Source organism: Anabas testudineus, chromosome 22 (assembly GCF_900324465.2).
Source record: "Anabas testudineus chromosome 22, fAnaTes1.2, whole genome shotgun sequence".
In the NCBI taxonomy this organism is placed as follows: Eukaryota; Metazoa; Chordata; class Actinopteri; order Anabantiformes; family Anabantidae; genus Anabas; species Anabas testudineus.
This window is the reverse complement of record NC_046630.1, coordinates 19225108-19252262: the sequence shown is the minus strand read 5'-3', so window position 1 is coordinate 19252262 and position 27155 is coordinate 19225108. Positions and strand designations below refer to the sequence as shown.

At 40.6% G+C, this 27155-nt stretch overlaps 3 protein-coding genes across 3 annotated transcripts; all 3 read right to left on the bottom strand.

The window, feature by feature from the left end:
- Positions 1-7000: 7000 nt before the first annotated feature.
- thap1 (THAP domain containing, apoptosis associated protein 1) lies at positions 7001-9438 on the bottom strand. Its single transcript, XM_026340518.1, has 3 exons — positions 9266-9438; positions 8421-8613; positions 7001-8315 (listed from the first exon to the last, which is right to left on the bottom strand). The coding sequence occupies exons 1-3, from the start codon at positions 9334-9336 to the stop codon at positions 7914-7916; spliced, it is 666 nt and encodes a 221-aa protein (XP_026196303.1). The 5' UTR covers positions 9337-9438; the 3' UTR covers positions 7001-7913.
- Positions 9439-10996: 1558 nt separating this feature from the next.
- ccdc82 (coiled-coil domain containing 82) lies at positions 10997-13966 on the bottom strand. Its single transcript, XM_026338959.1, has 2 exons — positions 12699-13966; positions 10997-12386 (listed from the first exon to the last, which is right to left on the bottom strand). Exons 1-2 carry the CDS (start codon positions 13233-13235, stop codon positions 12225-12227), a joined length of 699 nt encoding a protein of 232 aa, XP_026194744.1. The 5' UTR covers positions 13236-13966; the 3' UTR covers positions 10997-12224.
- Positions 13967-14089: 123 nt separating this feature from the next.
- wdr91 (WD repeat domain 91) lies at positions 14090-26299 on the bottom strand. The gene is made up of 18 exons (XM_026338954.1): positions 26087-26299; positions 25325-25461; positions 25058-25237; positions 24765-24972; positions 24506-24588; positions 24267-24376; positions 20255-20426; positions 19729-19926; positions 19340-19536; positions 19085-19139; positions 18899-18994; positions 18262-18356; positions 17542-17695; positions 16442-16550; positions 16024-16136; positions 15091-15198; positions 14685-14774; positions 14090-14453 (listed from the first exon to the last, which is right to left on the bottom strand). Exons 2-18 carry the CDS (start codon positions 25445-25447, stop codon positions 14289-14291), a joined length of 2256 nt encoding a protein of 751 aa, XP_026194739.1. The 5' UTR covers positions 25448-25461; positions 26087-26299; the 3' UTR covers positions 14090-14288.
- Between the last annotated feature and the right edge of the window lie 856 nt (positions 26300-27155).

The following is a 27155-nucleotide window of genomic DNA, read 5'->3' as shown; positions in this document are numbered from 1 at the left end:
ACACAAAACCTTTTTGTCAGTACGTTGGTTGTTGCAGCTGTAAAGATTTATTGTGAGTTTAATGCCTGGTGAGGGTCCATGACTGAATGTGGCCTTTCTAATAAGCTCATTGGTGACAGAGGCGCTCTTAGAAAGCAGAGCTTTTAGGAAGCAAAACATATCAAATTTGCCCACGCTAATTCATCCTGTCCTGTCATGGTATTGCAGTGAAAGCAATTGCTTGTTTTACATGTCAGGTCACTTGCTGGGGAGGGGGGGTCATGCCTCTAAAACACCCACACTCTGATTTGTCCATGAATGCCTCACACTAGGAGCACCTGCGTTGTAGCTGATAGGCTGATCAAACGTAACCCACTATAGAGGGTTTAGAAATAAACCTAATAAACCTAATAAAGCATACAGACTAATGATTGATTCCCATAGGAGAAGAAGCTGATAGGAAATATCTGATTTCCACAATTTTTTATATATTTTGTGGAAGTTAGAGCGACTGGATAACCTCCTTACACTTACCCTGCCTTTGCCTTGCACCTCACTAGGAAGTTGCTTTGGATAGAAACGTCTGCTGAATGACTAAATGTAAATATACATTTCAGGACAGGTGAGATGTTGCCATCTTATCAGGCCACTCTCCAGCTGTCTATCTTTGCAGCGGCAGCTGACATGTGACATGTTTTTCCTAGTCCCACCTGTGCAGAGTTCTCTTAGACCTAGATGAAATGCGAGGATGTGCACTTCCGCTGTGACTGCACCAGCCAGCTGAGAAAGCTTCTGATTGGTCAGAACTCCAACAGTTTGTGCTTGAGACAAATCTGCAGCCTCAGATTAGAAATATCCCCTTTACTTCCTTGTGGCGGATTAATGTTCTTGAATTAAAGCTGACAAATCCCAAACAAATGAGTGACTGACACAGATGCACGTGTGTGTGTGAGTGTGTGTGTTGTTTTCCATACATTCAGCATTGACTTGTTACACCGTCTGCACCTTCAGATTATTATTAGCCACAAGGCTTAAGATGATACACACACACACACACACACATGAATTATTCATTAAAGTCTGTCCACAGATGTTTACAATGAATCCATTAAAGACAGACAAAGCAATGAGAACAAAGTTTTCATATTTTACATTTAAAATGATTATTTTACGCAGAAGTGCACAAAACAAGACATGAACCTCAATAAATAAAAGGCAGCTTGGAAATGTTTCAACAAATCATAATCTGAATTTGTGTCCATTTATAAACCTGCTCGTCGATTTGCAATGTGCATGGAGACCGTGCATCATTTCATGTTCAGTGAGCTACAGTCCCACAAACTTTCTCATCGCATGAGGCAGGAATTAAGTTGTCAGACGTGACTCAAGCCAGCAACGCACGTCCTCTGTGTGTTAACACTGAACCGTGCACTGACACACACTAAGGGGGCGAAACCATGTCGTTATGGTTACCGCGTGTCACACAGCGACGCCCTTTAACTCCAGAGGAGTGATGTCACACGGTCTCCACCCAGTTGTGCGTCACGCTGTGGTGGTCACAGAAAGTCCGACACAATAACAGGTGTGTGTGTGTGTAGTTATTATTATTACTTTGGCATGATGAACACACACTTTCAGATTCCTTTTTAATCCTTCCAGCTTCAACTCTGTTGCTGTGAATAGTGATCTCAAAATGCTGGAGTGTTTTGAAGCCTAGTAGCTCTAACTCACATCTCCACACGTGTTTTTAATGATTCCGGCTTTGTTTCATGTCATTAGTCAGGGGGTTCAGGGGGTTCAGGGGGTTAAAGTTCTTCTTATGCCTCCATCCTTGAGGATGCTACTTTCCAGGAACATCTTGAGAGAAGTCCATCAGATTTGGTGCAAACATCCATTATGACTGATGGATGGACTGATTAGGTTTCCGTGGTTATTTTGGCCACGAATGTTGTTAGAAATGTCTGCACAAGCGTAAGTGTTTGTACTGTAACATACTAGATGTGATTTGTGATACAGGTAAGCTGCTTCACCACACAGCAGCACTGCTGGTCTGTTACACATTTCTGTTATCATACCTTTTTTTTTCCCGCAGAAAGCCAGACGTGTCAGACAGAGAGGCCTCTCTGTACCTACAGCTACAGCTAAAACCTCGGAGGTTAAATCAGGTTTCAGTCGGAACTTTTATGAGCTTTGCCAAAAAAAAAAAAAAACTTTCCCCCGAACCACAAACAGCAGCATGAAGTTCTCTTTCATCTTTATCCTCTCTCATCTCGTCACAGCTCCACCACTCTGAGTCATTTTCTTCCACTGCCTTCAGATCCATCAGTACAGAACCTCCATGAAGAGAAGACTAATTAATTAATAGAGGTGGTAGAAGTACACAAGCTCAACATCAAAGTAAAAGTGCAGGTACTTGTGTAAAAACTGCTGCTCTACAAATTCTTTACTACAGTCATGGCAAAAGTTTCATTTTAGACTTTTATAAGCATGACTGCTGCAGTTCACTGCTGCATGCTGGATATGAGGTTCTGAGCCAGCCCTCACTGATGGTGATTCATTCTTATCTTATCAGTGCTGGAAGTTAATCACAACTTGTGGTCTCCTGCTTGTAAGAGTTGCTGAAGAGCTCTGTATTTGTTTTTCCCTCTGCTGACTGTCTGGGATGTCAGGAAGATTGACTTTCCCGAGAAGAGAAGGTAAACACGGGTTCTGGTGTCGGTGAAGCATCCTATAGTGTTACTATGGCGACTTGGTGTGGAACAGTAACAGCTGCTGATATAGGTGGAGCAGATTTGAACCACTTCATGTACTGACAGCTGCTTTTTCCATAATAATACATCAGCATTTATGAGTTAGATTATATTTTTATGAAGAATCTACAAAAGTAGTAGTAGTGAAATTCAAATAGTAAAAAGTAAAGCACCTCAAGCTGTACTTTATATATTGTGCATTTCTTCTACTACATGAATTAATTAAAGTGTAGAACATGAATCACTTTTTAGGACATGTCACATTTGTATTTCTCGTCAGTTTTATAACAGACACAGCTGAAAGAGGGAGAGGCGGGATGAGGAATGCTGGAGTACAAATATTTCAACCCTGTGTGTTCTTTTTGTCTCTCGTGCTTTGGTTCTGTCATAGCTGCAGCTCCTCTTCCTACATGAAAGTATCGCAGTGGAGTCCAGCTCTCGTTCATAAGACACTGACTCACGATCACTAACCTGATCAGATGTACATGTGGTCTTTCTTATTTGTCTGTTTGGCAGTGACTGACACGTTTCTTTGTTCAGCGTTATTAACATTTGGGAGAAGCTCATCTGGCTCCTCTGCGTGTTTTTGCGCATCACTTCGCTTTTTTATTCTGGATCCTGGATCAAGTTTTTTCATGTGGATGTCTTAATGTGTTTAATTTTAAATTGAATTTGTAGTGTGCAAAAAGCAAATGGGTCTGAAATGTGCCCTGATGAGTAACTTAACTTACTAATGATTTGTGCTCTAAAGTACATGAAGTACATGAGGTGTGTTCTTGAATTACTTTTGAACTACTTTATTCTTATTTTTAGTTTAAATTACTAATATTTCTTTCACAATAACCAGATTTGTTGAGATGCACTAGTACTGATGCACACGTGCTCGTTTTGCAATAATAAATGTGCCAATCTGGAAAGTTGCATTTCATGCACATAGTAAGTCATTCTTATTTTAAAGGAGTAAAAGGACCATTTTTAAAAACTATCCTCAGAAGTCATATCGTTGCGTTTCTGGTTTTGCTCCACAGCACATCAGCAGCATCAGCCTTGCTTCATTCACCTCTTCTTCTGTCTGGGATTTGAATCCAGCAGCTCCACGCTCACAGCTCCAGCGGGATTCCTCCCCCACGCGATTCTTCCCCTGAGGTGTTTTTTTTTGGGGGTGTTTTTGAGAAAGCAGCAGATTATTGGCAGAGAGATCAGACAGTGTTCAAAAATCTGATAGATGCTGGCAGGCAGATTTTCAATGTATGATGCTGTTTATATTTATATACATCGCCATCATTATCATGGGGTTTTGTCCCGCTAACCTCTGAGTCCTCGGCTCACTGCTCCAGGCTGAATACTGCGAGTCCAAACTGAAGAGAATGAAAAGTGAAGCTGTGTAGTTTCTATCTGGGTCAGAGCATGAACACATTTATCAGCACGCAGAACAGAACAAAACAATCTGTTAGAAGGCAAAAATGAAATGTGTGTACATTGTTCATCTTTAACCTCTGGGACCCTGATTTCCTCTGAAGTGTAAGGATGAGTGGTGTTGGTCATTTTAACAAATGTACGTCTTTCCATTCATATATAAAACTACTTCTATACTTATACACTGAAACCCAACACCACCTTTGGTTTGGTATGCGGGGAGCACCACATCATCCAGGTGTTGTTTAATCAGGACAGTCAGTCTGCAGCCTGGGGACTGTTCAGTTCGGACAGTATGACCTTGATGCTGCGCTGGGGGGGGGGGGGGTTAGGTGAAGCTTACACTTCCAAACACATCCACCTGGATGAGATTCAGCCCCACAGAGGAGGGTGGAGGTCACCAAGAAGTGCCATTGCTGTTCGATGAGTTTGGATCACAGAGACTCGTACAGCATCTGTCCACACCAGTGAAATGATTTAGTTAGCTCATAGTTTCATAATGTATGGATTTCATTTCATATATTTGCATCTACAGTACACTGCTTTTTTGTCACATCTAGTCAGCTGTTAAATTTCTTTATAATTATTTGATGTTAAAATGAGTATATATTATTTTTAATGATCAGAAAAATAACTGCTGTCTATCTTTGCCATGGCAGCTGACATGTGATATTTGGAAAATTCTACAGTGAATAAACTGTTAAATAAATGTGTTATTATCAGGATGCGGATTATTATCTCTTAAAACCAGGGTTCATATCTTGGAGGTTGGGGTGGCTCTAAAAAGACATAAGGTAATCTTTACAGAATTTTAATGAAAATGTCAATTACCGGGAAATAAGTTTTTAATTTTGGTACAGTTACCTGGTAAAACTGTAAAATCTTATTAGTGCATACATTTCCAGGTAATTGTATTCAAAATGTAAACCTGTTCCCACTCAATGCTTAGAATTTAATTTAAATTGTGGCCAAACCACCAGGTAGTTATATTAAAATGTAAACCTTATTTTGCACTAATTGGTTGTAGTTTAATTTAAATAAATAGTAGAACAGTTCATTATAATGTTATCAGTGGGATGTAATTTATTTTATTAAGTTATAAAACACCAGCTTCAGTTGTGGAACACATTTCATGCACACTAGTCTAATTTACACTGGACTTTGAGGCACAGTTTCCATACACGTGTATCTAGTGTGGGTTTAAGGCTTGTTGCTTGTCAGGTGGCACCCAGCGTGTGGACTGGGACAAGTAGATTGGATTCTAACATTCAGTTCTGTAGCGCCACCTGCTGGTCTAAAGGATCACTGCTGTTTCTCCTCCATCCACAACTTAGTAACAATGCAGCTGCAGAGACTCCAGCACCACTGATATTAGCTACTGTCAAGTCACTAGTTCACTGATGTGGGTAAAAGCAGCGTGTTTCCACAAACACCTGCAGGCAGTTCTGAAAAGTTTTGTCAACAGCTCCTGTCTTTGCTTTGTGCTGTACATTGAGGTATTTTATTTTTTTTTACCTTGCAGTGCAAATATACAATCACGGTATACTCTGATGCTAGAAAAGAAACACACAGCTGTTATGGCTTTAATATGATTTAAGTTTATTGCACTCAAGCAGCTGTTCAGTGATTCTATATGTAGACAGACACACTCTCGCACACACACACCCTGGATCATGATTGTTTTCCATTTAAGAAAAATGAATAAAAGACAAACAACAAATTTTTCACAGACATACAATTGTTCAATGTCCCACACCAGGATCTTTGAAGGAGTTAGAGAAAACAATTTACTTTCTTTTAGATTTATGTCAAAGCAACAACATGTAACTTCTTACAAATGATAATAACGACATACTTTATTGATCCCCTTGGGAAATTGTGGTTGGACAGCTACCACACAGTACATATTGGCTTCTACTATAGGATTTCAGTGTCTTGTCCAAGGACACCAGGATGAACTGGGAATGGAACCACTAACCCTGGGGTTTGTAGACGACAGCTCTACTACCTGGGCTCCTGCCGCCCTCAAAATGTATCTTATGTAACTTATTAGAAATATACTCCAGAACACGGGTTCATGTGGAATGGTGCTTTACAGCCTGGCACCAGAGATATTCTCTTGTAAGGTTTTTGACCAAGGATCGCCCTCATAACCAACCGGAGAAAGCCAGCTCAAAGCCGTCTATCAGTATAGGAACTCGCTTCAGGTCTACTCCCCTCACACTGAGGCTGAGCTGGGAACTCATGTTGTAGTGTGAGGCGGTTCCAGACATAATGTTATTGCTACTGACTGGCTCAGAATTTCCCCAATTTTTAATCATAAATATCAACTATGTTCTAATATGAGACATGTTATTATGACTATAAATTGTGTAGTATTAAAGGAAAAACTGAAAATTAAGCAGAAACCTGCAATACATGTGTGCCCTCCCCGATTCAACATTTTAAACTGGTTAAATTGTCTGCCGTCTTCCACGTTGTTAAAAATCTTTTAAGATATGAAATTCTTCCAGTGGGCAGCAGAAAAGAAAGGCTCTTAAAGAAAAGGATGAAAAGAGAAAAGAACCTGACTGAAGTTCTGTTTAAATCGAGAATAGGCAGAAATTGTATTGGCACCACTTTGAGCAGATAAGCAGAAAAGAAGAGGCATTCCTAAATGGACCAGTTCAGCTTCATCTCCATTTGACTGGTAGGTTTCATAGCGGATTTATTGTAAGCTTGGTGATACCTGCAGGGCTGGACAGCGCACAGTGAAAATAATTGCATATTGTATTATAAGTATGAAATAAACATGGTATATCTGATTGCGTGCATAAACAGCAGTTTGTGATTTCAGAAGCTGTTACAAGGTGGAATCATTTCATTTCAAGTGTTTAATTCATCTCAGCTGATAGCATTCTGGGCAGCGTCAGCCGCTGTTCATTAAGAATCACTTCCCGCACACTTCCTCTTAAGACAAAATCAAAATGTTGACATTTGCAGTGACCAAGGTCATATTCACACTTCCACTGGTCTGTGCTGACATTGCACTTAATGTTGCAGATTGAGCATAGGTGCCATAATTCTACACCCTCGAATACAGCAGGTCAGACCTTTTTCTGTTAATTTGAGATTTACAATAAAAGGAAAGAAGAAGAAGAAGAAGAAGGGCCCTAGTAGTGTGTTGAAAAGCAGCAATCTCACACCACAAAGAAATCATGATTCCACTGACATTGTGGCTTATGCATAGAGAGAGAGAGAGACAGAGAGAGATCCTTTTACTGCCATGGTGGCATTAATTGATGTCACAGTCAGACTGTACATGGACATGTTTTGCAATGGCGCTAAATGATACTGCATCAGAGTCCTACTGAACCATACCCCAGCCCGCCTGTTGCAGGGCCACAGTATGCTTAACTGTGGCCGCAAGCAAGGACACCTGTGAAACAAACCGGGCTTTTCGGGGGGTCAACCATGCCGGGACAGGGTACGGACTACACAGTGTGAGTGGAACAAGTCATGTTCACTGCAGCTCAAACTGAAAACACAAAGAATGAAATTCAAAAACAAATACAAAGATGTGTAAGGAGTTCTAAGAACTTTGCCACGACCTGATTTTTTCCTTCCTGAACTAGATCTTCAGCTCTCAGCTCGGGAGTTTGCTTTCCTTCCTAGGCAGCTCCTTCAAGTCTGCCTGGCTGCTACTGACAATTTTGAAATTGAACCTGCAGCAGATTTTAACATGCCCATTAGTTCAACCACTTTCGTTTCTCCTTTTTCCGCCACACCTCACTCGATGCCTTTGAGTGTGTGGTAGATGTGTTTGGGTAAAATCACGTATCCCTCGCTGAATGCTGCAGAGGGCTTGTGGCCGATCCTGGGCTCCTCACAGGCCGCCTTCAGCCTCTTGAGCTGTCTCTCCTGTCGTCGACACTTCTGCTGCATCGTCTTCAGCTTCTTCCTCAAACGCTCCAGCTGCTCCTCCAGCTGCTCGATGCGCTTCTTCTGCTGCACGGAGTCCTCCGCCGTGTAGTTGTGGTCACACGAGACTGCTGCTGTGTCACCACAGGTGTCGGATAAACTCCTCCCAGGCTCAGACTCCTCTTCCTCCTCCACCACCGGAACAGTGGTCAGAGGAAGAGAGAGTGGGAAGTGGATCTCTGAGGGGTAAGGATCCTCTGCTGAGTCCGGCTGTAAGACAGAAGACAGACAAGAGTTCTTATTCTGCTTTCTCACTTAATTCAGGATAAAAGGAAGTTACCCATATCTCAAATCAAATGGTCCATGTGACTGCACCTTGATGTTGAGGTTGAAGGTAAACAGTGAAGGCACAGCGCTCTCCTTCAGCACTCTGTTGTTGCACTCTCTCTTGAAACAGTCTTTGGTGAAGTGCTGCGAGCAGATGTTGCTGTACTTTGTCGGCTTGAAGTTGTTCCTCCTCATCGCTGCCACCCATTTCCCACAAACATCTGGACGCGCTAGAGGAAACCTGAGCAAATCAAGGCAAACACACAGTGAATGTATCCTGATTCCTTAGATCGTCTTGATTCTTAAAATGATTGTTTATTTCATTTCAGTTAGGCTGGTGATCAGACAGTTAAAACACCCAGGTGGTAGACTTGAGGCGGGTCCAGGTGGTCTCTGCTGTTGCTGTGGCTAGCATTAGCTTTGAAGCTAACAAACAGTTAAGTTAATGAAGCTTTTTACTCTTGCATTTCTGGATAAGAAAAACAGGTTGAGCGAATACAATGGTGTTTTAAGTTTATCTCCTGCTAACGTCAGCAGGTGAATATCTGTGAGACACTCGTTTATGTCTAGTTCCTGCAGCTCGTTCAGTCTCAGTGGAACTGGACAGTAACTTGTTACTTTGCTCCTCTGGTGAACTCCTGTACGACTCACTGACACTTTCAATTTATCCGATAAAATGTGTACTTTGTGTTTTATCTGTAATCCTAGCTTATCAATATGTCATACGGACATAAATAAGGGCTTGCGTGAACTCATATTTCACGTGTGTTGTTGGCGAGGTGCAGCCAAACTTCAGAGCCCAGCACGGTGAACTGTCTGTCAGCACTCTGAGCGGATCATGCTAACCGCTTCTGATGCTAACTAGCTCGCACCCTCAGTTCAAATCCACCTACTTGTGAAAAGAAATGTCTTTGTCTTTGTGGTAGCGGTTTTTACATCCGTACGCTGAGCACGTCTGGACCATGGCTGCTTGCCGAACGACAGTGTCTGAGACCCCGGCAGACAGTCCACTGAGCTCCGAGCCTGCTCCACCTGCGAACCCTCAACATTCCCGATCGCTCCTCGCTCCTCGCTCCTCGACCCGGAAGTCGTTCAGCTCCTCCATCTTCGAGGGCCTTTATATGTTTATGTAAGATATGTACGCACATAAGAATAAGAATAAGAATAAGAATGGTAACATTATATTCAATATTAACAACATATGTAAAAACAATAACGATAAAAAATAATGTTGATCAGGAGATTTCTTCATGATCCTTAAAGAATTCTTACATGAATTAAGTTAAGACTCATTTTGTGAATGAAGACACGTCTCTCCTTCACTTACACTTTTTAAATGTTTGGGAATAGACAAAAGAATGTGTCAGGCACGTGATGGCAGCTTACTGTATGTCTCCCTGAAATCTCAATAAACCCATCCAGGTCACTGGTACCTTCCCAGATATGCAGGTCACTCATGCTGTGGGCACTAGTAGACCCCCATACAATCACAGCTGCTGGCTTTTGCACCTTTCACTGTTAGATGATCTTTTTTGTCTTTGGTATGGATAATGCCAATTTTTTCCTGACAGCAACCTGAAACATGCACTCATGACAACACAATATCCATAGGGTTTCAAGCAGAAGAAACTGTTAAGTGCATGACAGTCTCTTATGCAGTGCTGCCTGAGGACTCAAAGGTCACATTCATTTACTTGACTTGGCTTTTACTTACTAAGATTTAGTGTAGATGGTGAAAGACCTAAATTCTTTTCAATCTGGCACTGAGAAATATTTTTTTGTTCAAATTGGCAAAGCCATATTGTAATCATATTGATGCCTATCTATCTTTGAGATGCAGTTATTATGATAGATGCGGAAGATCCGACACTGTGGCAAGAAAATGTAAGTGAACAATTTACAATTTAAAGTGAATAGATTTTAGAAAGGTTAGTTAGTATTATAAATAAATTATGTGAATCTTTTTACCTTGTATACTTTCATACAGATCTTTAAATGTATTAAAATTTATTTTAAACTTTATTTTCTAATACACCAACATTTTAGAAAAAATTACAATCTCCTGGAAAATTGAATATTTTACTACACATAAAAAACAAAACAAAAATGTTACTGTAATTTTAAATTTAGTACTATTATTATTATTAATTAATTAAAATTTGGTAATGGAATAATTAGAGGTTATTTAAGATCTTTTGCACCTAACTTCTTTTATGTTACTCAAAACAGTTTAAGCATCTAACTAGGACAGGAGAGTGCTGTTTAAATGAGTTTGTTTCAGGGGTAGCTGCTTTGTTCTTCCTAGGACACTTTAGAGTTCTTTTTCTTGTCTTAGATATTTTGCTTGTCTTGTACCTCATGTGTAAGTTGCTTTGGCCTAAAGTGTCTGCCCAATGACTAAATGTAAATGTACAAAAAAAACTAACTTTGCACTCCATGTCAAATGCTAAACTGAATGTATATGTAGATTTTTGAGCAACAAAAACTTGATGTTACATTGTTTTGTTATTTGTTATAGAGTGGTGCCTTCTCAGCTAACCTACATTACACTTAAGGATTATTAATTATTATTTGAAAAGTAACAGTCCTGACACTTTAACTGTCTATCAATCAGTTCATATAAATATAGAAAAAGCTGTAGTTTAAAGTTATTGCAAGCTGACTCGTGGGAAATGTAGTCCCACAATGCAAACATTAGGATGTGCAGATTTCCAACACAAAGTTTACTTGTTGGAAAAAAAAAACTTTATTAATAAAACATGTTTTCAACAGGGCAGGTTGGTCCAAAGAGAGCTATAAAGCAACAAGAGACCAGGAATCTGCTGGAAAACAAGTAAATACACAGCACTGATATGTAACTATTACATGTGAGTGTGTATTATCATGGCACTGTAACATACTGTAGTTGGGTGAAGAACAGAAAGTGCCACAGGGCTCTTAAAGGGTTATTACACCCTAAATAATTTCTTTTGTAATCTACACATAATTACATCATAGGACTTTTCCCAAATTCATGTTTGTCTTGCTTTTTTGGGGTCAAGGACTTCATCTTAAACAATGATACAGACCTGGCTCTGGGGTCCATTGTATTGGTCTATTCTAGTTTGATGACCTTAAGTCAAGACAACAGCACACTGTTGGTAGTTAACTGATTTAAAAATGGCAAATAGTAAATTATTTCTTTAGATTTACAATTGACTGACATCTCCCAACCCGTTGACGTGTCTGTGAAAGGCTGACACGTTGGTCCGTTCCAACTATAATACACTTGTTGGAATAGACCAGGCTGAAATATAATGTCTAGAAACTCAGATGTACACTAAAAACTCTTGACAGCTTATCTGTAGTGTCCAAGCTCAGAAATCTTCAAACGGTTTGAACCTCAAATGATGAATGATTATAGATGATGATTTCCAGCTAAGATATATGCAGTTAAATGCACCATTATGCAGAGAAAGAGAAAGGGAAGAAAGGAAAGCCTGAAGAGAAAGAGAGGAAGGAAACAAGATATTAGGAAATATTTAAAAAAGAGCAAAGTTCTGATTAGGGACATTATTTGTCCAGTTCATACATAAGCACTTGAATGCAGCATCCTTATTTTAAAGGAAAAAATAAATAAAATAAGTACAAATAAATGTTTTTTTATATATACTGGAAACACTTTTCCATCACCAATGTCTGTTTCTACAAGAACCAGGCATGACTGTGAAATCCTTGTAACACCAGTTCTTTGCATTTTTGTTTTCCCCTTGCTGCAAAGGGAAAATGGACAATAGAGAGTCATTATCGAACAACTTAAGTCATTTGCTCTTCACATTCAAACTCCCCCTCTGTTCCTCTGACTGTGGGGCTCTATTTCTCCTCCTTGGCCTCCTCTTCTGCCTGTTCCTCCTTATCCTCCTCTCTCCCTCCTTCTTCAGCCTCTTCCTTGCTGCCGTTTTCTCCTCCGTCCCCAACTTGACCACCACCAGCCTTGTCCTCGCCTTCTTTGGACTCGCCCTCTTCGCCTGCACCCTGGAAACATAAACACACTTTAGACTCTGCAGACCTAAAGCGTCACTTTGGTGAGATGTTTAAATACAGGCAAGCCTGGATCACAAGTTTTAGTCATTTGGCATGTTGACGGCAGGAGCCGGGAATCGAACCTCCTACCTTGAGGTTAGTAAACCCGCTCCACCTCCTGAGGCACAGCCGCCCCAAACAGACTTTAAACCAACAGGTGCCTGGCATTAACTAATCTGAGTAAACTTATGTATACAAACAGACATACATTACGTATTTAAGTAGGAAGTGTACAGGGGGTGTGTGAGGGGTCCAGGGGTGTACCTGCTTCACACGGTTCCTCCTCCGGTTCGGGACCCGGGCCTTCATCCTCCGGGACAGCGCCAGCAGCTTGTTGTGTCTCTGCCTCCTCTTGGCCTTCTCCGCCTCCTCCCTCCGCTTCTCCTCCGCCTGGTCCGAGTCCGACTCGTCCTGCCGCTGTAGCCTGCTCCGCTTCCTGGGCTGCACCATCCTCTTGGGCTGTCTCCCGTCATCTTCCTCCTCTTCATCATCCTCCCCGGTGCTGGAAGACGAGGAGCTGTCGTCTCCTCCGAGGAACGAGCGCTTTCTGCGGGTCACGGAGCGGCTGTCGTCGCTGGAAGTCGCCCCGGACTCGCTCCTGTCCCGGTAATCCTGCTCGCTGTCGTCCTCCGGGGAGCTCTGGAAGTCGGACTGGGATCCGGAGGAAGACGAGGACGAGAAGGACCCTTCGTCACTGTCGTCCAGTATGGAGGCGGGCAGGCCGATCTGTCGCTTCTTGGATGCGGCCACCTTGGTTTTGCGCATCGACGCGAACATTTTCCGCTTGTACAAACTCTCCATGTCTGGACGCGGGGCTGGAGGCCAGGGACATGAACCGGGAAACCGAGAGAGAGGAGCGGACTGAGTGGGACCGAAGTGTCGGGGCAGCTAGCTGCCTCCTATCGCCTGCGCGTCACAGCCACAACAGCTAACACCTGCGTTAAAAACACAACACGGCGCACGAAGTTACCTCCGTGGATTCCGGGGCTTCTCTTTTCATGGAAACGTTTTATCCGCCTGTGTTAAAACAGACTTAACAACCGTAAACTGGACATTTCATGATGTTTTCCTCCTGGTGCCGTGTGTTGTTATTCCTGCTCCTGCTTCTTCGCATTACATTACAGCGCTCGCTGTTAGAGCGCCCCCTGCGGCAGAGAGCGGCACTGCTGCTCCACACTGGCACGATGAAGACATCAAAAACAGCAACAGGATCAGATTCAGCCCGGCTGCACTCTTCAGACAAGATCAACACATCAGATTCTAGATTTGGGAACTGTTAAGGCCTGTTAGCTTTAATTAGTTTTTGTTTTACACTGCTCTCAAGGGTGTCAGTGGCTGTTTCCAGTGAAAAAAGCTCCAATAAACGTATTGTTCACAACCCGCTCAGCTCCAAACAAATGACAGACACAGTTATAGATAAGCTGCTTTACACATTAGAGGATTTAGTTCTACACCCTGAGAGGGACGGTTTTGGTCTGGCGTTGGTGGAGACAAAAACAGAGTTACATGAAAGCAAATACGGGACAAACAATCATCTAATAATCATTAATGCTCTGCTGGATGTTCATCACTATACGTTATATAGTGACAGTAGGCACTGCCCCCTAGAAGCCAAGAAAATGCACTTAATGCAACTATAAAAAAGAAACCTGCTCTCAGAATGTTCACTGGGATTTTAATATTAACAGGAATTTATGACAGGTTTATGAGTCTTCACTGTATCACATAACAAAAATGTTGATGTACTGTATTTATCAGATTCTGGAATACTTTGCTTTAGTAAATGGTCAAACTCCGTTGGTTTTACTCTGATAACCTCTGACCCCCACAGGTATCTTCTATCATGGTCCCTAGTCAGGTCTTCTGTGCCAGCAGCGTGCTCAGTTTGATCTTTCCATCCATGGATGCTGTCAGACAGGTGCCACAGTCCAAAGCAGAGCACCAATCCACTGTCACCACTGGAGCTTTGTGCCCACCCAGCAACAACACACTCTCCAGAGCTGGCTCCCCACTGGTCAGCTGGGGGGGGGGGGGGGGGGGGGGGGGGGGAGGCAGGATGGTTAAGAAAATAAAAATGAAAAGGATTTAAATGAAAATGTTCATTTTGATTTGGCACATAGAAACAAACAATGAGGCATATCAACAAGTGTTGCTACAGATAAAAGAATTACAAAAAATTAAGTTTAACACTTGTGAAATCAGGTTGAACCAATCACACTGAAGGTAAAGTGTTGCTAAAGGTGTATTTACTCTGTATATGAGTCCCCCAGAGCTGGAGCACGTCAAGACATGGTGTCCTTCAGAGTCAAAGGCGAAGAGTCGACCTCGAGGAACTTGAACCTGAACATTCACAGGGTCAAGCATCAGGCATCAATGTGTCATTACATTCATTTTGTTTAATCAGGACTTTATTTATTTTGTCCTATTTTATTCAACTTAAAGGCTAACAGCATTCATTTTTCACATTTTTTATAATTAAATAATTAGCTAATCTTTTTATTTTTAAGGCTTTGGCCTGTTTACCTTCTTTGTATTATTATACACAAACACTTCCTGTTGCTGTAGTGCTGTAGTGGTCAGGTGGAGTGACAAATACTAATGCTGAAGTAGTCTGGGAGGGAAACCAGCTACATATTTTCATGGTAACACTATATACCTGTTTGTATCCACTGTACCCTGACAGGACAAAGGGCCCAGTTGCATCCTGAGGTAAAAGCTGCTCTGATTGCTTCACCCCACACCGATGGATGTTCCATTGGATGAACTGAAAACACACAGTTTTTATGGTAGTCATTATGAGGACACTCGTTGACATAATGCATTCCCTAGCCCCCTAGTGTCACATATGCCATTTTAATCTACTCTGTATTGTGATGCTGGTCCTCACAATGGTAGCCATACAAACACACACAAACACAAAGTTGATGGTTTAAACATAATCCTCAAGGCCCAATGCCCTGCTTGTTTTACAACTATGTCCCAGGTGGAATAGATGGAAAAAAAGTAGGGCAGGGGTCCTTGAGTTCCAGGTTTTGGATTATCTGCACTACAACACTAAAACATGTTTGTTCAGAGGTGAAAGTTGTATTTGGGACCATTGCTGCTTTTCCCCAAGATGGTTCTAGGGCTGGTTCAGAGCCAGTTCTCAATTTTGAACCTGCAGTTCAACAGCCAAAGAACTGGCTCTCGGCCTGTTCCAGACCGACACCAACTCTTTGCTGGTCTAGTTCTGAGAACTGCTTGCAGCATGGGCTGGGTTCATGACCAACGGAATCAACTAACGCTTAACATTTAGCTAATTTAACATAAAGACAGCATGTATGTGTTGGCCCATCACTGTTTGGACTCCAGTGTAGACTCGCTTATGCTTATACTAGTGTAAGTGTTGCTGTGAAGGCAGATTATGGTGATGTAATGACATGGCTCTATGGTCGCTCTTAGCCTGTAGAAAAACAAACTGTGTTTAGACAGTTCCCAAGTTGAACCAACTCTGAACCAGGACTAGAACTCACCCAGAACTAGCACCAAATTTGTGTCTGTCGAAAAGGAGTACATTATTATGGGTTTTCCATGAAATAAACAGACAGACCTTTCCATCTTCTCCGATGCTTAGGACGGTGTTTTCGTCGTAGCTGAACTCCACACTGTAAACTTCTCCATTGTGAGCTCTCCAGCTCATAACGCTTTCATAACGCTGCATATCTACATTAGAGACATCAGAGAGTTTAGAGAACTGCGTTTAATAGCTAATGTGTAAATGTTATAGTGTCATGTACTCAATTGGAATACATTTCACATATTTAACACACATTGATGGTTACACATTATTAAACAAGTGAATTGGATCAACTATTAAAGTTAACTGAAAAGTCAAAGTCAAAAGTTGCTCAGGACTGTTACTTTGAGTCCTAGTAGCTGTCTGTGACAATCTGGTGTCATCTTTTACTTTCACACCAATTCACCAAGAAGAGTCAATAGCTGCAGCTGCAGCTCTCAGAAACACTGACCAAACAGTCGGATGACACCGTCTGCAGCTCCAGTCACCAGCAGGTTTCCATTGTGGTTGAAGGCCGTGCAATTAATCGCTACTGGTTCAGGTTCTAAAGAGAACTGGAGCTGAGAAACAAACAGAACACAATAAATGGTAATTAACAATTGTGTTTGCATTGGTTTACATTTAACATTAGAATTAGTATACTTACTGTTTGCACAGTTCAGGGTGTAGAGCTTAATCTTTAAACTAACTTATAATAACCAAAGTAATGTCAGTGTGTGTTCTCAATCTCTTGACACTGGTTTAACGTAGTTTAAAGCTGTGCAGTTCCTTAAACCAGAATCCGCTACAGCCACCACAGCATCCCTAACACTGGCAGGCAGCGCTAGCATTAGCTGGTCCAAAGAAACACCAACCTCTGCACAAACACCCCAACCAGCAGGAGGCGCTCCGCTTCACTAGCCAGCAGCACTAGAATTAACTCCTTCAGAGAAACACCAACCTCCGCATGAACACTGGTCTGGTCTGGTCTGGCTTTTCCAGATCCATGGTTCAGATCAGACCTTGATTTTTTTTGTGACAGTTTAGCTCATACCTCAGTTTTAGTTTCATTTTATTTTCAGTTTTTGAGGATCTGAAGCCTCTTGAACAACACTCTGTAGTGTCCCTGAATGCAGCACACTGGAGCAGCAGCTGATAAATGCTAACACTGTTCTGGACACAATGTTACTTTCTTTTTGGTGAAACCTGGGGACATCAGGGACTATAAACACAGTCTCCACTGCAGAACGGGAGCTTTCAATGGCTATTTCAGGTGCATCAAATATGCAAATAATCAAACCTCATGTTAGTGTGGCTCATCAACATGCAGCATTGTTCTGACGCTTTGAGACTGAACTGAAACCTTCATCAGCCTGAAACAGCACATTCGTGTGGTAAACAGTGAATCTGTGGTGGCTCTGACACTCATACAAACAAAACTTGCAGAAAAAAGTAGATCATTTTAAATAGTTCACTGCTCTAAATTTAAGGAGTACTTTTCACTGCTGGTGGTGTTTATATGCAGATTAGAGGTTCACTAAAGAACAATTAATCAACTAGTGAATTAAATACCTGCTGTTTGACAGTCTTGGTGTCCCAGAGCAGCAGCTGTCCAGACACTGGTATAGGAAGACGAGGCACAGACTCAACACTTCCAGATCGACTGAGAGCTGCAGCCGAACACACGAATGATGAACCGCTAGGACTGCAGGCTAAAGATAAGATACTGAGAAACAAAGGCCCTTTTACTATCAACAATTTGTACCTCAACAACCAATATTATTTTTTAACCACTTAACAAAATAAAGAACTTCAATGTACAATGCTCAATGATTAACTTATTCATGTAAAGTTATCTCAAGGTGATAAACACAGTAAACATTACACACGGACTCACCTGTTGTCACTGTAAGCATATTAGAATGAGTTTATGATAATATTTGGCATAAAATAGAAAACCCAGCCTGGTCACATTTCTATTTATGTATGGTGTAAATCAATGGAATTCTGAATGCTAATTAATGAGTTTTAGATATGTTTTCAGATGCATTTTTGAGCTAATCCAACTACATTCTAACCTCAGCCTTGTGTGTGATAACAAAGTGAGCATTAATGTTAACCACCTTACTGTAGATGATGTTTAGTATGAACACTCCTAAAGAATTTGAGGTGTTTTTCCTGTTTTGCTTTTATGTTTATGTAGGTTTGACACATAAGATTGATACTGACACTAAGGGTTTGTATTAAACAGTGTGTTTAAGCTAAGCATGTCCACTTAAACGTGTACAGTACCGTGGATGAGTTTCATCGATGTTCATCTCATAAAGATTCTTCTTGGTGTCTGTGTCATACAGCCGCACTGTGCCAACTCCGCTACCTAATAACAACTGAGCACAAACACACACGAAGACATTTGTTTTTGTCAATCAGGAAGACATTCCATTAGTTTGCATGACAACACTAACTAACCTTTGTTAGTTAACCGTTGTTAACTGTGTGGCATATTTTCATCGCCACAATGTAAGACAATGACATTTGTTAGTCCGAAACACTGTAATTAAGGCTTAGTCAAAATTAATCAATTTATCAATATGAAGGTAAAAGGTAACATTTCACAATTTCATAATTCGTTTAAAAATTATAAAATCATAAGGAGAAACTGTAATTTTAAATGTAAATGCTTTTTAAACAGAAAAGGGCGTTCGAGAGTCGTGGAGCGGCTGCTGAGAAAGCTCAGTCCCCCATTGTGTGAAGATTGGTCCTGGGAGCGGTGAAGATATCATGCTTAAGTATAAAAGGAGCATCCCCCAATGGCTCAGTCTTAAGTTGGGTTGTTGGTCAGCACTTTGTGCCAAATGTTACGAGTCATAGCTAACCATTTCAAAGCAGTGTCTAGCTATTCTCAGTTCATGTCAGTTTTTCTTTGTACCAGCCTGTCCGGTTTGGCGGCCCACTCCAGAGATAGTAGAGGAGAATTGGACATGATGGTCGCTTTAGTCTGCATAATGGGATTGAACGACCACACCTGAAAGGATGAGGAAGAAGGTTTTATTGTGTGTTGCACAAAATCTTTTCTGTGTTCATACAAGCCCAAAAGAAATTGATAAAGATTCACCTTGACTACTCCATCTACATCCAAACTGGCAACCCGGCGACCAGAACAGTCAACCCTGGAAAACAGGAGGGGTGGATGAACAGAGAAAGACATCTTTTGTTTAAGTCACCCATGATAGAGTATGGTTAGATCAATAGAGTCCAGATGGAGTTAAAATCTTAGTTATGTTCAATCTGATACTTAGTTCAGAACCAAAGACAGTTTATAGATGTGTGTGATACTGTGTGGATACTCTGTGTAGTGCTGAAGGCAGACCTGCAGTGCATGATGGAGGAGTGGTGCTCTCCGTACTCCTCCTGGCTGAGTTTGATAAAAGGCTGTTCTGCTGACAGACCTCCCCCTTCTGTTCCTCCTCTGCAGCTCCTGCTACTTGAAGAGGTACAATCAGGAGGTTCACTGGGGTTCTCTGCAGTAAGGTCCATCTCCCCTGTCTCCCCCTTCTTCTCTGGGGTCTGAAGGCAATACACAGAAAAATGGAATCACAACCCAAACATGGAAAAATTTGTTGGTACCCTTCCACAGAGAGTACTTGAAAATCAAAAAGGTTAATTGCATCTGTTATTTATTCTATATTTAATATAAATTGTAAAAATGCACCAAACAAGCGTACAAGTGAGCGTAACCCAGAATCATTTTTCAGTTACCTGTGGTTGTGGTTTAGAGAAAAGCTCCTTCCTCTCTTTCTCGTGATCCTGGATTCTTCTGTGTCTGGGATGTGAAGACTGGTTCGACGCCTGGTTTATCGACTGTTGGCACTGGGAGCTTGCAGGTTCGCTGATTGACGTTTGATTGGAAACTGGCCTCACCTCCTTAGCTTGTACTGCCTCTTTTGATTTTACAGGCTAGAAAGAACAAATTCATTTTAGATACAGAATATTAATGAACATTACACAGCCTAGCAATTCCACCCTACCCACATCCTGAGGGACTCATGATACACAAAGCTATTAAAGATCTAGAGGTGACTTGAACAATGCCAAAAAGCGGCACTAAAGCAGAACTAGGATGTGTAACTACACATGATGTGTACTTGTAGAGTTCTGAGGCTACTAGTCAGTTAGAAAATGCTTCTTCATACATACCACCAACTGGTGGAGTTGTGGTAATATTGCAGCTCTCAAGGAAGTTTAAGGTTTTCAACCTCACTGAGCTACTTCAACTTGCTTTCACCTGATTGGTTGGTGGTTCCTTCCTGCTCACTGTCACCTGGCTTGGTGATGACCCAGTGGTGACCTGTGGAGGTTTTCCTGGAGTGCGTCGCCCCTGTGGTAGGAATGTAGAGAAGAAGTTTCTGGAAGGAGTGGTGGAGGTACTGACGGCACGTTGGCTTGACACCAGGTCCCTAAAAGGGCAGAAAAAAAACCAGCAAATAGTGAGAAAGTTCTATAGCACTACTGGATGAGTAGGAATAAACCCAAGCTGTTAAGCTGTTACGGGTTACCATAAATGTGGAATAAACCTCTAAAAGTGAAACAATTTGAGTCTGAGTGGAACTCCAATATGATCATGATGTTTCCTCCACCATACTTTATGATCGATTAAGAATCTTAGTTTCATCAGTCCACAAAACCTTTGGCCAAAACTGATGTGGAGTGTCAATGTGCTCTTGTGGCAAACTTCAAGCATGCAGCACTGATCTTTTTAGCAAGCAGCAGCTTCCTTTGTAATGTCCTGCCATAGACACCCTGCTTGTTCAATGTTTTACCTGCTGTAGACTCATGAACACAGATTTTAGTCAGCCCCAGTGACGTCTTTAAATCTTTGGCTGTCACTCAGGGTTACTTCTGTACCTCACTGAAGAGTGTTTGTTGTGCTCTTGGGGTCATTTTGACTGGCCGCCCACTTCTGACAACTGACAAATTAATGCAGCCATGAAATTCCAAAAGCTTCACATACTTCTTCTTGCCACTGTATAACTGGTTTGCCTTGTAAATGACTACACAGATTATGGAAAAACTGGATATTTGCTATTTTTGATGCTATTGAAGGAAATTATTTCAAAATCACATTACATCTCTTTTGATCTTTGAAGAAGAGTCAATAAAGGGTCATTAGATACATGGATAGTATCAATTATAATTGCTATACCAATAACAGCACCTCTATATCAGTATTGAACCTGATGATCTCCTCCTTTTTGCTACACATAAAGTAGTACTGCATTACTTGTAGGTCTCAGAAAACACTGCTGCACTGGCTGCCAGTCACCTGGTTTCAGACTAAAGATGCAAAAGAAATGTAAGTCATCATTTGTACTGTCCAACATACTATGCCAAGCTTCAGACTGAACTCCTGATATGACCAAAGAGTAACCAACCTCAAGAAATACAGAAATGCAAACATTTACTTGTGTATTAACTTTGTCTACAGAGAAATAATTCCTACCATAAAATATAACCTGTACAGGTTCAAACAGCTGCACAGACAGTACAACTGCTTTTTTAATCACAATTAATGGCATTAATGACACTATTTTCGCATGTCATGTCAGCGTGTGAAAAAAAGGATTGTACTGACAAGAAACAATTCATCAGGTGAATTGTTTATTTAGCAACATCAACTGCATTACAGCAAACAGTGTAAAACAGCATAAATATCGCATCATTAACAATATGTTAGCAACAGCCTTTTAAATAGATATTTTACAGTAGCTTCAGAAAGAACTCAGGCTCCTTCACTTTGTGCTGAATGTATTGTGAACTACAGTTAATTTTTAATGGATAAAATTGCAGTTTTTATTAAAAGATTAATAAATAATCTAGTTTATAAAAGTAAACTGTTAATTTAATGGGTTTCTGGATACCTCTGTGAGCAAGGCCCTTCTTTCTCTGTTTATTAGTTCAGCCAAATGGCCAACTCTAAGAATAATCTTGGTGGTTCTAAAGTTTTTTTATTTTTCGTTAGAAAATTATTAGAATATAGTTATATATAACCATTTAGGCAAACAAAATGCACCTGGCGACAATTTGAAATCACATCAAAGTGTTTAAAGTATTCTGAGAATACTAAGCAGATACTAAGAAAACAATGTGGCTACTCTACCAAGAAGTGTGTGACCAGTTAAAGTGACCCCAAGAGCACAACAAACACTCATCAGTGAGGTAAATTAACAACCAATCTGTGTTCATGAGTCTACAGTAGGTAAAACATTAAACAAGCAGGCTGTCTATAATGATCATAATACATTTTATGGCAAATTAATACAGAAAACAGTTCACATACTTTTTCTTGCCACTGCCTTAGACTTCATAGTAGAACCTATCTTAATATACTAGTAAAACTAAATAATTAATTCAGTCAGGTAAAGTGAACATTAGGTTGGCTTGCAGAAATGCTAACACCAGAAATGGGTGTATCTTTTGACAGCTGGTAAAACATTTTAAAAACCCCAATAAAATGAAAAAAACCTGATTAATGACTAAATGATTAAGCCACTTCAGGTGCTTTTACAATATCATGGAAAAACAAGGTTCTTGTGTTGTCCTATTTTATTCTAATCCTATTGCAGTATTTACACTCCTTAGGGTTTGGTACTAAGCACCACTACCTTAGTTATGATGTCAATGGTGCTAGCAGTAAATGAATCTAATGTATTACATATATTCAAGTCACAATGGTAACTCACTGGACACGCCAGATATCAGTACATGGCACCCGTTACCAACTTTTAGTGTCGATATTACAACATTCACTCTTTTTTTGGTGGAGAAGAAATCGTTATCCCAGAGAAACTGATTAAAATTCGGTTAGCATTGTTTTCGACTTCAACTACATGGCATTCATGTATTCATTAAATACTTTCAAATTTAGGTGAGAGTTTTCAAAACGGACAGTTTCAGACATGTTCTCACTCAAAGCATTCGCTGCATTTTATATACTGCAGTTTTGAAAATACAGAGAGGCTAATTAGTCATAATGTATGGGACATACACTGCCCGGCCAAAAAAAAATTAAATAAAAAGTGACCATCTGGATTTTTACAATTTTTTAGTTTACCTGAGCAAATAGGTAAGAGCCTCTCATTGGATTCTTACTGTATAGATGATTATGTTTCAGCTTTCAACAAGTTATTTAACCCTAACTGATGCAGTGAGTAGCTTCTTATTTCTTAAACAACCATGTCTGAAGACACATCCTGTGATTGTGGAAAAGATGTTAATCTGTTTCAGAAGGATCAAATTATTTACATAAATCAAGCAAAGAAAACATCTAAGGAGATTGATGAAACTACTAAAACTGGGTTAAGAACTGTCCAGTGGAAGAAGGTCATGTGGTCTGATGAGTCCAGATTTACCCTGTTCCAGGGTGATGGACGCATCAGGGTAAGAACAGAGATGGATGAAGTGATGCACTCATAATGCCTAGTGTCTACTGAACAAGCTTGTAGGGGCAGTGCTATGATCTGGGGTTGCTGCAGTGGGTCAGTTCTAGGTTTAGTGCCCAAAGAACGCGGTCATCTGACTACCTGAATATACTGAATGAACAAGTTAGTTCATCATTGGATTTCTTTCCTAATGGCACCAACACATTCCATCATTTTTACACATGGATTGGCCACCACAGAGTCAAGACCTGAACCCCAAACAAAACACAACTGATTTCTACAGTGCAAATTTTGTGTCATGTTGTGCCTACAGTACACTCTACCCAGGGACCATGCCTCAACAAAATCAAATGGACTATTTCCTCAAATGAGAACACAATGAACCAAACTTTCTCTTGATGTGCAATTGCTCAGCTCTGCACAATGTCTGGACCTGATTCTCCAGACATCGTCCAGGGAGCATGTGTGAAAATGGCTATAATATACACTGATATTAAACCAGAACTTAGCCCATACCTAATAATCTAGAATGTTCTTAAAGTGATTTTATCAACAGTTTCTACTACATAATGTGGCCATCTTATTTAAAGCATGGCAGCCATCTTGGGTGCAGCAAATAAGGTACCAATAGAAACTAGACAATTTAGCTAAACAGAAACTAGCTAAACCTGACATGAACAAGTCATTTTGAAAAAAAAATCACTTTTATAATATGCCAAAAAAACTAGGTTTAAGTATGGGTTGAGTCCAAATACAGTGATTCAGGGTGCAGTGCCCCTTCAAACGAGGCCTCAACACAATACATTTAATCTTATTCACATTCAGTCATCAGATATGACAGAGATGTTAGTGTCTCACAGCTCAGTGTCTCCCAGGCGGTCCATGTTCTGGACATACGCCGGCAATTTGTGGTGGACCATCTCATCTCCTTCCCTCTGGTCCCGACTCTCAGTCTGCAGGGCGAACAGCTGGACGAGATAAGATTACACGAGTCAGATATAACTTACTTTGGCTTATAAGCTTAGAAAGTAAAAAAAAAAAAAAAAAAAAATCACAGTTGGGAGTTTATTTTATGATTTTTATGATTTTATTCTCACCATCTGCCGGAGTTGTTCGTTTTCTTCAGTCAGGCTCGTCATCTTCTGTACTTCAGCATCAAAACTGAGCAGGACAGGCTGGGGTGGAAAACAGTTAAGGACTGGAAACCAGTAAAATAAGGGTTTAAATGGCACATGGACACAGTGTATCAGTGCAGCATCCTCTAGAAACATTTACTATGAAATCTAATATAACTCTAAATTACACATTAAACTGTGATCTTAGGAAAAAAGAGGCAACTTTGCCCATGAAGAATATGCATACACTGGAAGAGGACCGACAGGAAGTTGTGCAGTGAAACCAAAAAGGTGTCGGCCCACTGGCGGGAGAAGTACGGCAAGAAGGTGGGATTCTGCTCCGGGTTGGGGATAAATGGCAGGATGAACCATTCCCGCCACTCGACTTGACCCTGCAGCTCTAACGCCTGCTTCTGGAAAAACTCCTGAGTCCTCTCTATGTTTCCTTTCTAGAAGGAAAAAAAGCAGAATGGGGGACTTTAAACTGCTGTTCTGTTTCAGAAATGTGCAGGTGATATCTTTCTAAAATAATACCTGAATGGTGTTGATGACGTAGTATCTGAACAGGCTGGTTCTTAGTTTGTTGACGGTAGGTCTGTAAACGTCCTCCAGTCTGCAGAACAGACGTCTGTCCAGGTAAAGCCAGTACTCCTTCAGACCAAACAGGTCGAAGTTCTGTATAAAATGCTGCAGCTGATCGATGATCTTATCCACCTGCAGAACAAAAGGTGCTTTAGAGTTAAACTGAGAACTATTAAACACATCTTTCAGTCAAAAATATATCACTTCCATTAATCTTACCCTGAAGCCTTTCTCTTTGTCAGTTTTGATTTCACTGTCCAAGTGTTTTAGAGTGCTGGTAAACCCACGGTAGATCAGATACTCCCTCACGTGTTCATCTGTCCTCTCCACTGCTGACCCCATGGTGACGCCGGACTCTGCAAGAAACAAATGAATATGCAGCTTTATTTTGTTATACTTTTTTTGTGACTGAAAATTAAAAAAAACATTAATCCCAGAGGAAAACACAAAATACACACAAAAATACTGAAAGAGCATATAATATAATATGTGTATATAATAGTCAGGAGTGGAATGCAGCAATAAACAGTGACAACATAAATAATAATGATTAAGATGACAGTGTTGTTTTTAACAAGGCTCTGAACCTTCACAGTGTCACAGTGTGGTGTCCTATAATGTGATAATATCAGGGTGTCTGTCTGCAAGCAGAGGCTCAGAAAAAGCTGGGTGAACGTAAACATTAAAGTAAAACTACAACAGTCCGGCTGTTGATACTGACTAAAAGATGCAAACAAGTAAAAGGCAACATCCGTTCAAAGTCTTATAAGACTGCACAGTGTGTAAATAACTTGTTGGCATTCAGTCTACACTTTCTTCAGTGGCACAGAAGCTCGGACATAAGTTATGCTGATTTGTAATGTTATCACAGTTAAAGACCGACTGTCTTTAGTATTTTGCATGTTTTGGAGTGAATGTTAATTACACTTCGGAGGGTTATTGCTAATCGTGTTCCCAAATTGTATTTTAAAATGTACGTACCTCGGTAGGTAATCGCTCTTATGTTCAACTACGTGACTTTTCGACGTTGTATTAGAACAGGAGACAATAAAAACCTTATAACCCGCGAAACTGCATTGAACGATATTGAGGTGTAAACAACACACAAAGCACAGACGCAGTTGTTCTTTACCAGATAATAAAATCTACAACTGTTACAACAGCAAAGAAAAATCTCTCTTCCTGTTTTCTTCTCCGCCGTGACAGTCATGTGACATGCTCATGTGACCTACACTTCTTCTTCTTCGTCGTCTTTTAATGATGGTTGACACACCACGATAAGGTGTATTAGCGCCTCCAACTTTATCCCTAAACAAATTTCACACAACATTGTTCTAGAGAAAAGTGCAACTATTAAGCATTCTGTGCAGTTGTGTGTTGAGATGATTGTGCAAGAAATGTAGAAGTGCAAGTAATTCATGAATATGTCACTATTATACCGCTGCCATGTCATCCAGCCCCAGAAAGATCATGCCTAATTCACACATCCTCCAGGTTCAGGTCACCTGAATGACTGACAATCTCCATCAACAAACCTGTATTTTAGAATTTACAAAATAGAGAACATTTCCTGTGTTGTCAAAAAACAACTGCTTAGCCACCATCTTCATAATCTTAATGAAGAGACTCATTTCCATGTAGTAGATCTTCTTCAATCTGTTCTATCAATTCAAAATTAACCTAATGTTTTATTGTTTAGTTTAGCAAACAGTAGCAAGAAAAAGAATGTAAACCTTGGAGAGAGACAGAGAGAGTATTAATAAAAATGATGTGCCTAAAATAATAAAAAAATCAGATCTTTCATGTCTTGATATTTATTAAGTATAAATAGTATCCATAATCCATCCATCACCTGAAAATACCAACTGGTGCATTGTTTTTAAACTTAGAATGAGCCTTTATATCTACATAGGTATGTAGATATGTTTTTACAGTAGCTGGGAGTAAACAAACTAAACACTGGCTCTATAAGGAACCATGTTTTGCTTTAATTTGGTGACTCTGGAGTTATGGTAATAATTTCCTATCTTACATTGATGCTGTGCCATGT

What these genes read in the sequence shown, in the direction of transcription:
- thap1 (XM_026340518.1), bottom strand. Translation starts at nt 9,336, where the DNA reads ATGGTCCAGACGTGCTCAGCGTACGGATGTAAAAACCGCTACCACAAA. An exon ending in AAAGACATTTCTTTTCACAA is followed by an intron (nt 8,614 to 9,265) that starts GTAGGTGGATTT and finishes TGATTTGCTCAG; the next exon opens with GTTTCCTCTAGCGCGTCCAG. An exon ending in CCTTCAACCTCAACATCAAG is followed by an intron (nt 8,316 to 8,420) that starts GTGCAGTCACAT and finishes TCTGTCTTACAG; the next exon opens with CCGGACTCAGCAGAGGATCC.
- ccdc82 (XM_026338959.1), bottom strand. Translation starts at nt 13,235, where the DNA reads ATGGAGAGTTTGTACAAGCGGAAAATGTTCGCGTCGATGCGCAAAACC. An exon ending in GGAGGAACCGTGTGAAGCAG is followed by an intron (nt 12,387 to 12,698) that starts GTACACCCCTGG and finishes TTATGTTTCCAG; the next exon opens with GGTGCAGGCGAAGAGGGCGA.
- wdr91 (XM_026338954.1), bottom strand. Translation starts at nt 25,447, where the DNA reads ATGGGGTCAGCAGTGGAGAGGACAGATGAACACGTGAGGGAGTATCTG. An exon ending in CGCCTGGGAGACACTGAGCT is followed by an intron (nt 20,427 to 24,266) that starts GTGAGACACTAA and finishes CTGCCCTTTTAG; the next exon opens with GGACCTGGTGTCAAGCCAAC. An exon ending in CTGGGGGACTCATATACAGA is followed by an intron (nt 14,454 to 14,684) that starts GTAAATACACCT and finishes CCCCCCCCCCAG; the next exon opens with CTGACCAGTGGGGAGCCAGC.